Below are 17,966 nucleotides of genomic sequence, written 5' to 3' on the forward strand. Positions count from 1 at the left end.
AAAGCACTATTTGGCCGCAGCCTCGGTCCCCCAATATTTATTTTTACCCAAACACAGCTCAGCTCTGGTTTTTGGTGGTACTGGGGATTGAACCTAGGACCTTTGGTGCCTCAGGCTATGTCCCCATTATGCTATGTCCCTGACCCCTGACCCTATTTACTTATTTATTTTTTTATTATCTTTATTTATTTATTGGATAGAGAAAGCCAGAAATCGAGAGAGAAGGAGGAGACAGAGACACCTGTAGCCCTGCTTCACCACTGGCAAAGCTTTCCCTCTACAAGTGGAGACCAGGGGCTTGAACCCGGGTCATTCAGCATTGTAACGTGTGCACTCAACGAGGTGCACCACCAACCAGCCCGTTTACTTATTTTTAATGATTAATTAATTAATTAATTTATGAGAGAGAACTAGAGCATCACTCTGAAAGTGCTAAGGACCTCATGCTTAAGAGGCCAGTGCCTTATCTGCCGTGCCACTCCTGGGCCATCAAGATTAATTAATTTATTGAGAGAGTGGAAGAGAGACTGAGTCCCACTCCAGCATAAATAGTACCAGGGATTGAACCTGGGGCCTCAGACATTACAAGTCCTATGCTCTGCCACTGAGCCACCCCCCCAGCACAATACAGTGTGCAAAGCACCTTTTAATTTTATCTATTTTTTTTCTCATCATTTTCTTTCCAGGTTTACTGGGAAGTAAATAACTGGTATTCCAAAGATTGGGCCTATGTAAAGCATACATGTTGATGAGTTTAAGATTCATTTATTCATTTACCTAATATGGGGCTGGGGGGAAGAGAGAGAGAGAGAACACTCACATACATGTGGATATGTGGTATCAGGGATCCAACCCAGGGCTTCTGCATGCAAGTCCTGTGCTCTGTCCTTTGGGCCCCCTCCCTGACCTGGCTGCTTCTGTCATAAAGGCTCGTAAGCAGTGGGGGCTTCTGCCCCCCATTCACTCCTGTTTCTGGCCACCTCACAGGTCGCCTCTACCTCACCCAGAACACGAAGGTGCTGCGGATGCTGGAGGACCGGCTGAAGGAGGAAGACAAGGATGTGCTCACACGGGAGAATGTTCTGGGCGCCTTGCAGAAGTTCAGCCTCAGGTGCATGCGGACCGTAGAGTGGGCCCTGGCAGCTCACTTGTGAAGTCAGGTTGGGGTTTCATTTTAGCCACAGTTGGGGCTCAGGTTGTAGTCACAGTGACACCGGCTGATACTCAGGAGAAGGTTAGGTGATGTTCCAGGGGCAACTAAAAACTCATGACCACTGCCAATGGAGGGAGACCTTAAATATTACCACGGGAGCTGGCAGAGTGCACGTTACCATGAACGAGGGCCCAGGTTCAAGCCCCAGGCCAACACATGGGGATTCCTGCAGGGAGGAAGTTTCATGAGTGATGTCATTGTTCTCTGGTGTTTCTCTTCTCTCTTGCTTCTTAGCTCTCTCTTGTCTCTCACCCTCTTGAGGAAAGAAAACAAAAAAGAGGGAGAGAGAAAGGAAAATAAGTAATAAGTAAAATGGCCACTGAGGATGGTGGAATTGTGCCAATACTAAATCCCAATTATGATAACCCTGCTGACAAAATAAAAGTACCTGTGTTTTTCAGAAGACCCTCATGACCCAAGTGTACATATCTCAGGTCAAGTGTACAGAGCAGAGGCATTCACTGGAGTGGGTCAAACCTGGTCCAGGCTCAGGTTTCCCATAGTGCATTGTGAGAGATGGACACAGAAGGGCCAGTCCCAGTTGACTCATGGGCGGCTTTGTGGAGGCTGGGTGTGCAGCCCCTGGTTCCATCCATCCATCCACCCCCGCCACCTACCTTCCAGTCTTCAGTTGGACCTGGCTATCACTTGTATCTTGCCAACATCTGGAGTCAGGTCTGGTGTCCACAGGCATTTATTTATTTATTTACGGAGCACCAGGAAACCTTGCTTATGTGTACTTCAGCTGAGGTGCCTTCTCAGACCAGTTTTTTCATTCTTTGATTTTTGAGGGAGAGAGGGTCAGAGAAAGAGGAGGGAGATCACAGCACCACTCCACCATCAATGGAGAACCCCCCCCAGCCTCTCATGATGCTTCCATGCGATCATAGGTTTTGGCCCTGTGCCTCTAGCATGAAAACTGTATGCTCTGCTTAGTGAGCCCTTTCCTTTTAAAAGTTCATTCACAGGGAGTCGGGCTGTAGCGCAGCGGGTTAAGCGCAGGTGGCGCAAAGCACAAGGACTGGCATAAGGATCCCGGTTCGAACCCCGGCTCCCCACCTGCAGGGGAGTCGCTTCACAGGCGGTGAAGCAGGTCTGCAGGTGTCTATCTTTCTCTCCCCCTCTCTGTCTTCCCCTCCTCTCTCCATTTCTCTCTGTCCTATCCAACAACGACAACAACAATAATAACTACAACAATAAAACAACAAGGGCAACAAAAGGGAATAAAAAAAAAAAAAAGTTCATTCACCTTAAGGCCAGTAAAATAGCTCACTTGGTACACTGCCTTGCCATGTGCAAGATCCTAGTTTGAGCCCAATCCCCACCACACTGAAGGAAGGTTTAGTGCTGTCCTCTCTCTCTCTCTTTTATTTATTTGTTTTTTAATATTTATTTAGTCCCTTTTGCTGCCCTTGTTGTTTTATTATTGTAGCTATTATTGTTGTTGCTATTGATGTCACTGTTGTTGGCTAGGACAGAGAGAAATGGAGAGAGGAAGGGAAGACAGAGAGAAGGAGAGAAGGACAGACACCTGCAAACCTGCTTCACCACTTGTGAAGCGACTCCCCTGCAGGTGGGGAGCTGGGGGCTCAAACCGGGATCCTTACACAGGTCTTTGCGCTTTGCGCCACCTGCGCTTAACCCATTGCGCTACTGCCCAACTCCCTCTCTCTCTCTTTCTATCCCCTTTCCCTCTCTCCCTCTCTGTTTATATCTTGAATATTTTTTCATTCACCTTGTAACAGTTGCCTGACTTAAATTTTTTTTTAAAGAGTTTGTAATACTTTTGACTTATGTTTACCAGAGCACTGCTCAATTCAGACTTATGGTGGTGCTGTAGATTGAATCTGGGACATCAGAATCTCAGGCATGAAAATATTTTTGCAGAACCATTATGTTATCATCCCAGCCCTGGATTTGTCTCTTCATGTTGCCAAATGCCATTTCTCTCTCTCTCTCTCTCTCTCTCTCTCTCTCTCACACACACACACACACACACACACACACACACACACACACACACACACGGCTTCCTCCTGTGCAGTGGGACCTGGGTGGCATGCATGGCAAAGCAGTGCTCTATCCAGGTGAATCTTCTTTTTTTCTTTTGCTAAGGGACTCTTATGCACAGGGCTGCTCTGAATGGCTGCACAGAGGTCTGGAGTGAGGTAGTTTCCTTTCTGGTGTGGCGTCCTCGATGCAGTTGCTGCATCACACGGAGCTTTTTCAGCCCCTCTGTCCCGGAGACACCAACTCGCTTTCCCTTTGGCTCCATAGAGAATTCTGGTTCCTCATATCCTCGGCTTTTTCAGGCTGTCAGTTCCCTCTGATCACGCCTGCTTTCTGCCTGTTGTGGGGAACATTTGACCAGCTCTCACAAGTAATGTGAAGCGGAAACAGGCAATGAAATTTATTCGTTTGACCCAGGTTCGAGCCCCAGGCTAACACATGGGGATTCATTCAAACATTTAATAGTATTTATTTTATAGACTTAATTTTTTTCAACTCTTCAATTTTTGTTTCTTTATTTGAGATAGAGACAGAAATTAAGAGGAAAGGCAAGAAGAAGAGAAATGAGCAAGAGACCTACAGCCCTGCTTCACTGCTTGTGAAGCTTCCCCCCTGCAGGTGGGGTGCTAGGGCTTGAACTTGGCTCTTTGCACTCAACCAAGAGTGTCACCACCCAGCCCCCACTCTTGAAGAGGCTTATTTATTCATTTGCTAAAGAGTTTGAACTCAGGACCTCATGTTAGCAAGTCCTGTGCTCTTCTCTTGATGCAGCCTCCCTAGCTACAAGGTGACATATTCTCAATGTGCATGTTTTGGGGACATGTGGGTGTTTAGCTGCTGCTATGGCCAGAACCCTGATGATGACAACATCTTGATGTCACTGCGGACTGTAAGGAGCTGCCAGTTGTCCCAAGCCAGCACTCCCCTCGGTTCTGTGAACACCCTACTTCCCTGTGCTTATCAAGACAGCTTGTGTGCTGCCCACTGTTTGGAGAAGGTTTAGAAATTCAATAGCGACAATTAGGTAGCAGCGATAAGATAAGGTGCAGAAAGCCTTCTTCCTGGTAATGTGGGTAGCTGCTGCCAGTGTTTTCTTTTCGTCTAAACAGTGGTTTAAGCTTTCCTGTTCTGGAGACTTGCTTAAGAGTTTGTCAGATCCCAGCAGTGAGTGTAAAATGTACCATGGTGGGTAAAAATAGCTCACCTGGATAGTGCAACTGCTTTGTCATGCATGTGACCCCGGTTCGAGCCCGGCTCCCACTGCACTGGCAGGAGTTTAGGTGTTGTGGGTACTTTCCGTGTGTGTGTGTGTGTGTGTGTGTTTCTCTCTGAAAGTCAGCCTGGAGCACTGGCGTCCAAGTGGTGACATTCGACAAACTCGCCAAGCTTATAAAAGTGTGACCTTTTCCTGGTTCTGGTGGGTTCTGCTGCTCGGGAGGAGTGGCCTTTAAGGACAACAGGGGCAGATGCTGTGCTGACCTGCTACTCAGGTGTCCCTCCCTGCTGTTTTCATCCTCACAGAATTCAGATGACATCTCTGGTGACACCACACCTAATCTCACCAACTTTTTTCTTCCTTCCTTTCTTTTGCCACCAGGGTTCTCCCTGGGACTCGGTGCCCGTACAGTGAATCTGTTGCTCCAGCGGCCATTTTTTCCCTCCTCCTCCTTCTCTTTTCTTAAAAACTCCTTTATTGGGGCCAGGTGGTGGCGCACCTGGTTAAGTGCACACATTACCATGCACAAAGATCTCAGTTCAAGCCCCCGGTCCCCACCTGCAGGGGCAAAGCTTCACTAGTGGTGAAGCAGGGCTGCAGGTGTCTATCTCTCTCTCCCCCTCTGTATCTCCCCCTTCTTCCTGATTTCTCTGTCTCTATCCAATAATAAATAAATACAATATTTAGAAAATCTCCTTTATTATTATTATTATTATGTTAGAGAGACAAGATTGAAAGAGGAGAGACAGGGAGACAGACACCTGCAGCACTGCTCCCCCACTAGTGAAGCTTTCCCTCTGCAGGTGGGGAGCAGGAGCTAGAGCCTTTTGCGTGGTGACCTGTGTACTCAACTGGGTGCACCACCTCCTGACCCCTCACCTGCTCTTTTTCTTTTTGCCTGCAGGGTTATCACTGGAGCTCGGTGCCTGCACTACGAATCCACTGCTCTTGGAGGCCATTTTTCCCATTTTGTTGCCCTTGTTGCACTTGCTATAGTTGTTATTGTTGTCATAGCTGTTGTTGTTGTTGGATAGGACAGAGAGAAATTGAGAGAGGAGGGGAAGACAGAGAGGAGGAGAGACACCTGCAGACCTGCTTCACCACTTGCAAAGCGACTCCCTGCAGGTGGGAAGCTGGGTGCTGGAACCGGGATCCTTATGCCCACCCTTGCACTTTGCGCCATGTGTGCTTAATCCGCTGCGCTACCGCCCAGATCCCTCTCACCTGTTTTTTTTTTTTTTAATATTTATTTATTCTCTTTTGTTGCCCTTGTTGTTTTATTGTTGTAGTTATTATTGTTGTTGTCGTCATTGTTGGATAGGACAGAGAGAAATGGAGAGAGGAGGGGAGACAGGGGGAGAGCAAGATAGACACCTGCAGACCTGCTTCACCACTTGTGAAGCAAGTCCCCTGCAGGTGGGGAGTCAGGGGCTCGAACCAGGATCCTTATGCCGGTCCTTGTGCTTTGCGCCACCTGCGCTTAACCCGCTGAGCAATAGCCCGACTCCCCCCCTCACCTGTTCTTAACACTGACATGATTATAGTCCCCAAAGCATGCTTTGATGAGACTTTGAGTTTATAACACTTTTCACCTGGATTCTGGGTGGAAAATAACACTGTATAAATTTTATCACCTGGGTTGTTAAATTTAGCTTCCTGCATAGGGATCTGTGTCAAAATAAGATTGATAAGGTTTTTTCTTTTCTTATTTTATTTTTTGCTAAGGCCTCACCATTCAGAGCTGACTTTTTCAGACAGTGACAGATAGAGGGAGAGAGGGAAAGACACCAAAGATCCCTTCCGTGCCAGAAGGTGCCTATACCCTCCTCTGGGGGCGAGACTCAAACCTGGGTTGTGCAGACACACTATACAAGTGAGCTATCTTGCCAGCCCCCAACCTTTAATCTTTCTGTAATCCCTTCATGAGAGCCCTGACAGGTGAGGGATTAGTTCTCCTCAGGCGTGCATCTGACGGCCCTGTGTCTCTCAGAGTCTGTCTCTGCAGTGACTTTTCTGATACGTTTTCCTATCACACGACCCTGGGCTTGAGTCTCTCAGCTTTGCGTAATGGTCCTCTTCCATCCCAGGCGCCCACTGCAGATGGCGATGATCCGCGACGGCCTCATCTTCTGGCTGGTGGACCTCCTGAAGGAGCCTGACAGCCTGTCAGACTACACACTGGAGTACGCAGTGGCCCTGCTCATGAACCTGTGTCTCCGAAGCGCAGGTCAGTACCCAGCCCTGGCAGAAGTCCAGACGCTCTAGGGAGGATCGCTTGCAGGCCTGGTGGAGCTGCCTTTGCCTCCTTCCCGGGAAAACACAGAGCAAGAGCAGAGCAGAACAGAACGGAGCACTTGCCCTGTGGAGTGCACAGCTGCTGAGGCTGTGGCCAGAACACCCGCGGCCTTGGAAAGGCTGGTCACCGAGAGGAAATTCATTGCTTCTCTTTCACCCTCACTGCCTTCCTTATTCATGGGTAGGAGTTGAGAACTAGGATCCCTTTGATCGGGATGCACGGCAGGATATTGCCAAGAGGCTATGGATTAAGTCAGTGGCAGGGCAAGGATATTAAACCAAGCTGCTGCCTTCCACTCCCTCAGGCCCTGGCACATGGACGTGAGTCAGTCACCAACTTGACCCACAGAGGTTGTGATCTTAGTTAGCCTTTCAGTGACTCTGGCCCGTTTAAAATCACCTGCTATCTGAGCTGAAAGAAGCTTCTTTGAAAGAGGCTCCCGGTCCAGCTGTGTCAACAGCTCAAGGCGTGTTCTGGAAGCTTCTTCCCTCTTGGATACTTCACCACAAGAGCCTGTAGACAGTGGAAATGACTGCAGACTTCAGTCATCTCCTTCCAGAGAGCCGCCCACGCAGGAAGGCCTGGTGCCAAGGTGCCCGCCAGGCCTGGAGCAGCTCTCCTCAGTCTCTGCTCGCGTCTGTCAGTGTTTGGACTCACTGCTGCCCGTGTGATTGTCTGCACATGAAGGAAGACCACTGGCCTCTGCCTGCACGGACAGCGGCCCCACCATGTGCTGAGCACGGGGGCAGGGGACAGGCCCTGGAGGGGCTTGGGCTCTCTCATCATTGAAGTGGGTGCTAGTAAGCACAGGGCAGTGAGCCGAGGACTTCCACTAAACAGCTGCCCCAGCTCAATCTTTTTATTCCCCTCAGAGCCTTGTGCACATACAGTTTCACCCTGGGTCACTTTTTGCTTCAGATAGAGAGATACCACAGTGCTGGAGTTTTCCCCGGTGCTACGACTCAACCCCACATCACATGCATAGCAAGGTACACAGCCTGTCCAGTGAGCCAGCTCTCTAGTCCATGATTAAAAAAAAAAATTCTGTATCCTTAGGAGACTGGGGGAAGCAGCGAAACAGCTCCCCTGGATAGTGTGCGGCTTTGATGCGGCATGACCCAAGTTTGAGCCCAGCACCCAGCACATGGGAGGATGGTTGGGATGGAGAGGGTGCTGGAGCTGCTTCTGAGCCCCGCACTTGAGCACGCACTGCATTGTTGCTCTCGCCAATCTTTTCAGATAGAGAGACAGACAGACATGGGGTGGGGCAGACACCCCACAACACCAAAGCTGCCCCCAGAGCCATAGCACTCCCGTGTGCTGTGTCAGGGGCTTGAACCTGGGCCCAGACACAGTGAGCACCTTCCCAGGTGAGCTGCCTCGGGGGTTCCAGGGATCTCTGTTTTAGAGAGGAGGAAACCAGGGCACACATCAGCGCCATGAGTCACCCAGTGTCACTCTGTCTCCCATTGTCCTGAAGGGAAGAACATGTGTGCCAAGGCGGCAGGTCTGGTGCTGAAAGTCCTTTCGGATCTGCTTGGCCACGAGAACCACGAGGTACTCAGTCAGCACTGCTGGGGGTGGGGAGACGCAGAGGGTCTGGGGGTAACGGGGTGGAGTCATGGACTGGGGCAAGGACTCACCAAGGTCACTGCCTTCCCCCATGTGTCTGTGGGCTCCTTCCACTTGGGGAATTCGCTCTTCCTTTCCTACCCCCACTTGTACATGCTCTGTACCTCTCTGTCTCTCTCTGTCTCTCTCTCTCTCTCTCACTCTCACCAGAGCACTGCTTAGCTCTGGCTCTGTGAACTGAGCCTGGGACCTTTCGCATACAAGTCCCCTTTCTGTGTTTCTGAGTGCACTGCCATCACTGGTCTGAGCTGACCCCCACTCAGAAAAATTGCTATTTCTCCTCACCACCCACCATGCTTTGCTCCTTCCCCCACGGTGATGCATGTATGGAGTTGGATGTGGATTTGGTGTTGGGTGTCTCAGGATTATGTGAACTGTCTTGTACTCTCAATACTGTTCTGCTTCTCTGAACCTTGCTAAGTGACTTTCTGTCTCGCTCATTCACTCTTACTCCTGCACATCAGCACCTAGATTACTTGTCTGCACCCTTGCTTGCTTTTTGTTAATATTTTTTGTTTCCTAAAAAGAGAGAGAGAGAGAGAGAAAGAGAGAGAGAGAGAGAGAGAGAGAGAGAGAGAGAGAGAGAGAAAGAAGACCTGAGTATCACTGTGGCACATGTGATGCCAGGGAACAGACTGGGGCCCCTTTCTTTCTTTCTTTCTTCCTTCCTTCCTTCCTTCCTTCCTTCCTTCCTTCCTTCCTTCCTTCCTTTCCTTCTTTCCTTCTTCCTTTCTTTCCTTTTTTCTTTCTTTCTTTTTTTTAACCAGAGCACTGCTCAGTTCTGGTTTATGTGTGGGGGTCTGAACCTGGGACCTTGGTGCCTCAGGCATGAGAGTCTCTTTGCATAACCTTTATGTTATCTCCCTCCCCCCCCCCCCGCTTTTTTTTCCTCTTTTTCACCAGAGCACTACTCAGCTCTGGCTTTTTATGGAGCTGGGGATTGAACCTTAGACCTTTGATGCCTCAGACCTGAAAGGCTTTTTTGCAGAACCACTGCTACCTCCTGTTTTCAAGTCCATTGCTCTGGCCACTGGGCCACTTTCCAGGCTGTTTGTTTCTTAAAGCACTGCCAGGGCTCTAGCCCAGGAGATCGCAGATGGAAGACATACACTCTTCCACCACTGAGCCTCCTCTCTAGCCCAATTTTAATTGTATTAAGAGTGAGAGAGACACCAAAGCAGCATTCCACTATCCATGGAGTTCTTGTCTCTCTCCATGGTGCTCCCATGTGGTGTCAGGGGTCAAGCCTGTGGCCTCATGTATGCAAGACAGGTGCTGTGTCCACCGGACCGCATTTTAGCACTTTTAGAGGAGAGAACTGGATAAACCAAGAGATCCAACAGCCAAGTGCACCTGACACCCTTCTCTCACCAGCGTCTGTAGAAGCTGTCACAGTATATCTGGGCCCTGGGGCCAAGACCTCACTCACCAGCAGTGTAGTCTCTTGATCCAGATGTAACATGGGGGTGTCTGGGAAGATGAGACTGTGTGCTGCAAGGACAGACAGAAAGCACCTGGACTTCTGAATGTTTGAGACTCTTTCCATCCCATTTCTGGTCTCTGCATTTCATCTCCCCACAGCCTGGGTTGCTCAAAAATGAAATAAGCTGAGTGTGGTGGGGAAGGGGAGGATGTGCAGAGCATAGCCCAGTCTGGGGGTGCAGGAAAGGTTCCCCATAAGATGTCTGGGTTTTAGAGTTGCATATCCATCAGTTTCTGGATAGATATGCAGGGGTACATGGCGGGTGTGTGTGTGGGGGGGGGCACTTGCCAGCAAGGACATTGGGGTCAAAATCAGCAGGTATAGGAAAGGGTTCCTCCCGGAGGAAGTTTGGAGACTCGGGACCATAGAGAGTGGTTGGTGGTAGTTCTAGGCTCCCAGGAGGCTCAGAAAGACAGGAGTTAAGCAGTGAGACACAGAGGACTGGGCCAGGAGCTGGCTTGGCAGCAGAGCACAGGACTTGCACACATGCGGGCTGCAGTTAGGCACTGCGTATGCCACAGCTAAATGCTGCTCAGTGCCCTCTTTCTCTTTCTCCAGTTCATAAAAATAATCAGTAGGACCAGGGAGATAGCACGATGGTTCTGCAAAAGACTTTTATGCCCAAGACTCCCAGGGTCCAAGGTTTAGTCCCAGGCATCACCATGAGCCAGAGCTGAGCAGTGCTACAGCCCAGGAGGTAGCATGGTGGATAAAGCATTGTACTCTCAATGTGAGGTCCTAAGTTCAATCCCTAGCATTGCTTGTACCATAGTGATGCTCTGGTTCTTTCTCATTAATAAATAAAAATATTACTTAAATAAGTAAAAATAAAAACCGTTCTTGGGGCTGGGTGATGGCACACCTGGTTGAGCGCCTATGTTACAATGCACAGGGATCCAGGATCGAGCCCCCAGCCCACCTGCAGGGGAAAAGCTTTGCCAGTGGTGAAGCAGGGCTGCAGGTGTCTCTCTGTCTATCTCCCTCTCTATTACCCCCTTCCCTCTCAATTTCTGGCTGCCTCTATCCAATAAGTAACGATAATACAAAAAAAAATTTTTTAACTGTTCTTTCAAGTAAGGAAACATCATACAGAAGTAAGCTTGGGGGAGTGAGAAGTCTGGTTTGGAGCTCATACCTGTTGCACTGAGTGTCTGTCATTTGGAAGCACGTCCTGGCGTGGGGTTGGGGGCTGTGGGGGCTTGATTTGGGGGGTGTAGGGGGATACCGTCCTCCTGAGCCACCCTGTGCTGAGTTGCAGGGCTCGGGGCAGATGCCTGTGCGCCACCTGGAAACTCTCAGTGACTTCCTCTCTGCCTTCCAGATCCAGCCATACGTGAACGGGGCTCTCTACAGCGTCCTCTCCGTCCCAGCCATCCGAGAGGAGGCCAGAGCCATGGTGAGGAGCGGGACAGTGCTGTGGACACTGATGGGGCAGCCAGGGCTACTGGGGGGGTTGGGGGAGGGCGACCTTGGGTAGCTCCAGACCCAGTGCTCAGCACCAGATATGCTTTTTTTTTTTTTTTTCATTTTATTTGGAGGTTAATGTTTACAACACAGTTGTCTACACATAGGCTCCATTTTCTAGCTTCATATCATCGAGTGACTGCAGCACACTCTCACCACTAACCTAGGACCCCAGGCCCCCTCCAAGCCCCCCTCTTCTGTTCTTTCCCCATAGTCCCTTGCTTTGGGACAGTACCTCACCCCTGTCCCAGTTTCACCCTGTGTCCTCCCTTTCTATCTTCTGAGTTTAACCTGTGTGTGTAGAGGTGTCCCTCCCTCTCTTCCTGATTCATCCCACCCAATATTTTTCCTTCAGGTTCCAAGCACAGCAAGGCAAAACTTGAGATTTTATAGTTTCTGGTCGAATATGTGGCCTTTTGACATTTGGCCTTGGTTCATCCACTCTGTTCATATTGGTCTGTCCATTTTGGCTTCATGTTTCTGATGTCTTTTCTTCTGTTGTTGCTGATGCATTTCTGAGACAAGGGGCTGTGGCTCCTGTCAACCCTTCAGGGGACTCTAGCTCCTCAATAACTGAGAACCGCAGTGCCAGAATTCCCAGCAGGGCGGTTATGGGGAAGTTGTAGACATATTTTTAAAATTTGTAAGGCTACAGCCAAGAATATTACTGACCTAGGGCTCTGTCCCCCAAGTTAGAAGATGAAAAAGGCATCTGCCAGGGCAGCTGAGCTTTTAGGAGGGCTGGAGACGCTACCTTCACTCATGCCGCTGACCGCCACAGCCTCACTACCTGCTCAGGGTCCTCTACGGGCATCTGTCTGCTTGTCCACTTACCTGTCTGCAGCCTTGGGGCTTTTGCTATTCCTGTGCTGACTTTTTCATTCAGCTAGAGAGACAGAGGAGAGCCACATCAGCACTGGAGTTTCCCTTAATGCCACAAGACCTCCCACATAGTGCCATGAACCTGGGCTGCACATATGGCAAGGCAGATGTCCTACCCAGTGAGATATCTCCCTAGTCCCAATTGGGCCTCTCTGGCTGTGGTCTCTGGTTGTCCTCTGTGGGAGTGAGAACATTGTCAGGAATGGAGCTGGAGGCAGCTGCTGTGCCTTCTGTGACCTGACTTCAGGGGTGACTCACTCACTCGGTGCTCAGCTGGTGACATAGAGTGAGTGACAGACCCTGGTGTGTCAGGATGGGGCCCTGCTCAGGGGCATGAGTTACAGGAAGTGCTCCCCACGCCCACCCCCGGCGTCTTCTCAGAGGCAGCTGCCACACTTTAAGGATCAAATAAGAAATGACAGGGCAAAGCTCAAGGACCGGCGGAAGGATTCCGGTTCAAGCCCCCGGCTCCCCACCTTCACAGGCGGTGAGGCAGGTCTGCAGGTGTCTATCTTTCTCTCCCTGTCTTCCCCTCCTCTCTTCATTTCTCTCTGTCCTATCTAACAGCGATGACATCAATAACAACAACAATAATAACTACAACAATTTAAAAAAGGGCAAAAAAGGGGAAAATAAATAAATATAAAAAAATTTAAGTTAAAAAAGTTAAAAGAAAAAGAAATGGCAGGGGAGACTGGAAGTGACACAGCTGACAGAGTGAGCCTCCCATCTCTGCCCGTCTGTCTCAGATCCCGATGACTGTGGCTCCCCACAGCCCCGGTTCTTGTCAGAGCTGCTGCTGCCTCCCTTTTCTATTTCCTGGCCTGGTTTGGTAGACAGCGTCCGAACTGCAGGTGGGAACACTTGGCCCCCACAGACAAAGGTGCACGCAGACAAAGGCTGCTCCTGGGGGAGGTGTAGCCCAGTGGAGCTCTTCTGGAACCCGAGCTGGCTGGCACTTAGGCCGCGAGGGAGGAGGAGAGCACCTTGTTGCCCCCTTTGCTGCTGCTCTGCCAGTCAGAAGTAGCAGCAGGGTTGAGGCCTTGCACCTGCCGTCAGCACAGCCCTTCTGGAAGGAAGGCTGAAGGCACTCAGGTAGCCTCTCTGGGCACAGGAGCCTTCTTAGCTCACATCCATCCACCCCCTCCTGCTGCTGGTGTGACTTTTCCTCTTAACATGTACATATGTATATATATTTATATATTTCAGGTAGAGTCAGATAGAAATAGAGAGGGAAAAGGAAAATAAAAAGAGAGAAAGACACCAGCAACATTGCTTCACCACTCATGAAGCTTCTCCCCTGCAGGTGGAAACTGGGGGCTTGGACCTGGGTCCTTGTGCACAGTAATGTGCACTCAACAGGGTGCACCACTGCCCAGCCCCCTCAACATTTACTTTTTTTAATGCAGTGGTAAGGAATGAGCCCAGCACCTCACAGACACATGAAACCACTGAGCTGCCTCTCTGGTCTGATTTTTATTCTGCATCTTTTAGGAGCAGGGAGAGACTCCACAGTACTGTTCCACCTTCCACTGAGCTCCTTGGTGCTGTCTGCGCTGCTCCCGTGTGGTGCCAGGGCTCCAACCCAGGGCCTCACGCAGGGAAACACGAGCTTCACCTGCTGGGCCACCTCCCAAGCTTTCAGTGTTTTATATGAATGAAAAAGCAGGGCAGACATGTGTGGCAGCAGGGAACCACTAGTGACATCACGGCTCTTTGGCTGCAAGTATTACTAGCCATTGATGAAGTTGATTGGGAAATGCATAGGAGGTGGTGCAGAAAGCTTTTATTGTCTGGTGAAGCTTGAAAGCAGACCAGGACATAGTAAGAGCTCTGGTTTTGCAATTGTATGAAGTGTGTGTGTGTGACGACAAAGGACTCCTTCTGTGACCACCAGATGTGGCTGTGGTGATCCAGAAACCCCACTGAGGAGAAAGGGCTCCCTGGGTGTCCTGAAGCCACAGACCAGGGCTAGAGCTCAGCAGACAGCCTGATGCCACCACTACCCCCTACCTATGCACATACACAGGGCTGGAGGAGTGGCTGCCTGTGGAGTCCATTCCAAGGTGCCAGGCACTGCCAGCTGTAAAGAATCAGCATGGGAGGGGGTTGGGGTAGGGTGAGTGGGACTCAGGAACCCCACAACAGAAGCCCACACACTCCATGGGCAAGGCTGGATGCCTCTGATACCCACCTGCGAAAGAGATGTGTGCCCCCCCCCCCAATTCTTCACATTGTCCATTTCCAAACCAGTTTCATGTACGTGTGATGATTAGTCAAATGAAAAAAGTCACTTGTGGAAACAGGTGTGCTCTCTCTCCAATCCTAGTGGGACTTTTCACTAACATGAGAGAACCAGAGCATCACTCTGGCAGTACTAGGGATTGAACTCAGGACCTCCTGTCTTCAGGTCATACTTTTCCTATAATGTTCTACCCTCTAGGCTGCAACAGCATTTTAATTTTTTTTTATTTATAAAATGGAGATATTGACAAGACCACAGGGTAAGAGGGGTCTAATTCCACACAGTTCCCACCACCAGAACTCCCTATCCCATCTGCCCCCCTCCCCTGATAGCTTTCCTATTTTTTAATCCTCTGGGCATATGGACCCAAGGTCATTATGGGGTGCAGAAGGTGGAAGGTCTGGCCTCTGTAATTGGTTCTCTGCTGGACATGGGTGTTGGCAGGTCAATCCATACTCCACCCTGTCTCTCTCTTTCCCTAGTGGGGCAGGGCTCTGGGGGAGCAGGGCTCCAGGACACATTGATGGGGTCGTCTGCCCAGGCAAGTCCAGTTGGCATCATGGTAGCATCTGGAACCTGGTGGCAGAGTAATGAAGCCGGAGGGTTGACATTCCACACCTGATGTCTCTGGACACAGTCTGAAGTGAAACATGTCGAGGTGGTACTGGTTGCGTTGAACAGGTTGGGTGCAAAAGCATTTTTATGAGATGGAACTATCCCCATTAAAAGGTTGTTACCTGGGAGTCAGGCGGTAGCGCAGCGGGTTAAGCGCACATGGCTCGAAGTGCAAGGACCAGCCTAAGGCTCCTGGTTCAAGCCCCCAGCTCCCCACCTGCAGGGGAGTTGCTTCACAAGAAGTGAAGCAAGTCTGCAGGTGTCTTTCTCTGTTCCTCTCTGTCTTCCCCTCCTCTCTCCATTTCTCTCTGTCCTATCCAACAATGATGACATCTATAACAACAACAACAATAACTGCAACAACAATAAAAAGGGGCAACAAAAAGGGAAGTAAATAAATATAAAAAAACATTTAAAAAAAAGGTTGTTGCCTACGCACGTGCACGCATGCGTGCACGTGCACGCATGCGTACACGAACACACGCACAGAGACTAAGTGTTACCTGTTATTCCAGGGGATGGAAGACATTCTTCGCTGCTTCATCAAGGAAGGCAGTGCTGAGATGATCCGCCAGATCGAATTCATCATCAAACAGCTTAACTCAGGTTTGAGGGGGCGGGAATCCCTGCTCTGTCCTTTGATCTTCCATGCACGCCAGAAAAGAGGTTTCTAGGGCTCGTCATGTTGCTGTGGGGTTCACGCGCTTGGCCCCAGCAGAACGCGCCAGCAGAGGTCTAGTCAGATTGTCCTGACTGGATTGTCCCAGGTCTGCAGCTGAGACTTAAGAGTCAGCGAAGAATTAAAAAGCCGTCACAGAAACTGGCTCTGACATAAGTTATATTTTGAGGCCCTTTCTCACTGCTCCCCCCCCCAATTCTTTCTCCACCTCCTAAGAGGGGCCTCCCTGAGTCACACAGTGAGTACAGAGTCCCGTCTCTCTGGCAGTGTCTCATCACCAGGGCAGATGTCCTCATCCTCCCACTGTCGTTAGCGCTAGAAAAATGCATATTGCCAACTGGCAACATGGGGAAAGAATGTGACCCCATTTCGTTTTGTTTTGTTTTAACATGAGTGGAGATGTTTTTTCTCTCTGGACTTCTGATACTGGGATCCTAGCTTGTATATATGCAGGGGCCTCTGGCACTGCCAGCAGCCTGGGCCAGCCCTGCCACTTGTGTCTCTCTGTGCTTGGCCCTGTGCCCCCGCCACTTCCATCACCCAGAGTTCATGTGCACAGATCTCCAGGGCTGAGAGATGGCTCACCTGTGGAGCACACACCTTTTTGTCTTCTTGGGCTTTCTTTACTCTCACTTCTCTCAGAAGCTGGTGACAAGAGGGGAAGTAGAGAAGGGAGAGAAGGGAGAGTGAACACCCAAGAGTCGAGATCTAGAGCAGCAGGTGAGAAAGGGACTAAGTGAGGCAGGAGCACCAAGACACTGGCAGACATGTGGCAAGCAGTACCGGAACATTCTAGATAAAATGTCGAGGGCCCTGGGACATGTGGCAAGCAGTACCGGAACATTCTAGATAAAATGTCGAGGGCCCTGGGACAGGTGATGGTGCACCCAGTTGAATGCACATGTTATAGTGCACAAGGGCTTGGGTCTAGTCTCCCAGTTTACAGCTGCAGGGGGATGCTTCGTGAATGACGAAGCAGTGCTATAGGTGTCTCTGTCCCCCTCTCTGCCTCCCTCTTTATTTCTATCTCTATCCAATAAATAAATAGTTTTTTAAAAATGTTATGGGGCTGGGAAGATAGCTCAACATCTGAGCAAAGGATTTGCATGTCAGAGACCCCAGAGACCCCCAGCTTCGATCCCTGATACCACCATATATGCTACAGCTGAGCAGTGCTCTGGTTGGTCTCTCTCTCTTCCATTCTGTCTATCATTGTTATAAAGAATAATAATAAAGATTGAAAAATCTCCAAGTGTGAGGGTCGGGCGGCAGTGCAGCGGGTTAAGTGCACAGCGCAAAGCGCAAGAACGGGTGTAAGGATCCCCCAGCTCCCTACCTGCAGGAGGGGTTGCTTCATCTTTCTCTCCCCCTCTCTGTCTTCCTCTCTTCTCTCGATTTCTCTCTGTTCTATCCAACAACGGCAGAAATAACAATAATAGTAACAACAATAACAATAAACAACAAGGTCAACAAAAGGGAAAAAATGGTCACCAGGAGCAGTGAATTCATAGTGCAGGCACTGAGCCCCAGCAATAACCCTGAAGGCAAAAATAAAATAAAATAAAATAAAATAAAAAAATTTTAAATCTCCAAGTGTATTTGGGGGAAGGAAACAGCTTGGCAAGGAGCTGGGGATTCAGAAGGGGGAGGCCGTGGCTGACACCCTTGCCATTCTGGCCAGCCTGCGCTGAGTTTTGAAAGCCCTGTGCTGTCAGCTGCCGGGCCTGACACTCCTTCCTTCTCTGACCCCTTTGTGCTACTCACAGACCCCTTCCTCATCAGTACTTTTCAGGTGTGGCTACTAACTGCCAGCCCCTGTGGAGCCCCAGCTACCATGGCCACTAGCCCAGCCTGGCTGGGGAGGTCATGGGTTTGGGAATACACTATCACTTGCCAGGTGAGGCCATCAACAGGCCCCTGACCCTCCCTGCTGACGGGGAAGGGGGAGAGCAGGCAACAGATTCTTGAAGCTAGGCCAGTACTTCACAGACCGAGCACAGAACTCTGTCATATTCAGGGTGGTGCTCTGGTCTCTCTTTAAGAGATAAAGTTTTGTATGTTTAAAGAGAGAGAACCCTCTATGAGGGTGAGACCCATGATACTCTTCCCCCACCCCACCCCAGTCACCAAGGCTGTTTTTCTCACACTGCCACAGGCAAGCTGGGCTAGAAGCATATTTGTTCTCAGTTGCTCGGTGTGAGCTTGGGCCAGGGTCAGGGCCCAGCTGTAGT

The 17,966-nt window shown here is 50.0% G+C and overlaps 1 protein-coding gene across 1 annotated transcript in view; it reads left to right on the forward strand.

The window, feature by feature from the left end:
- ARMC9 (armadillo repeat containing 9) overlaps window positions 1–17,966 on the forward strand; it is a 129,824-nt gene that overhangs the window by 53,862 nt on the left and 57,996 nt on the right. Inside the window, exons 14-18 of the mRNA XM_007519445.3 lie at window positions 988–1,111; window positions 6,527–6,666; window positions 8,216–8,292; window positions 11,172–11,246; window positions 15,572–15,662. Coding sequence (XP_007519507.2) covers window positions 988–1,111; window positions 6,527–6,666; window positions 8,216–8,292; window positions 11,172–11,246; window positions 15,572–15,662 — 507 coding nt within the window. The remainder of the gene's footprint in view (window positions 1–987; window positions 1,112–6,526; window positions 6,667–8,215; window positions 8,293–11,171; window positions 11,247–15,571; window positions 15,663–17,966) is intronic.

Source organism: Erinaceus europaeus, chromosome 7 (genome assembly GCF_950295315.1).
Source record: "Erinaceus europaeus chromosome 7, mEriEur2.1, whole genome shotgun sequence".
In the NCBI taxonomy this organism is placed as follows: domain Eukaryota; kingdom Metazoa; phylum Chordata; class Mammalia; order Eulipotyphla; family Erinaceidae; genus Erinaceus; species Erinaceus europaeus.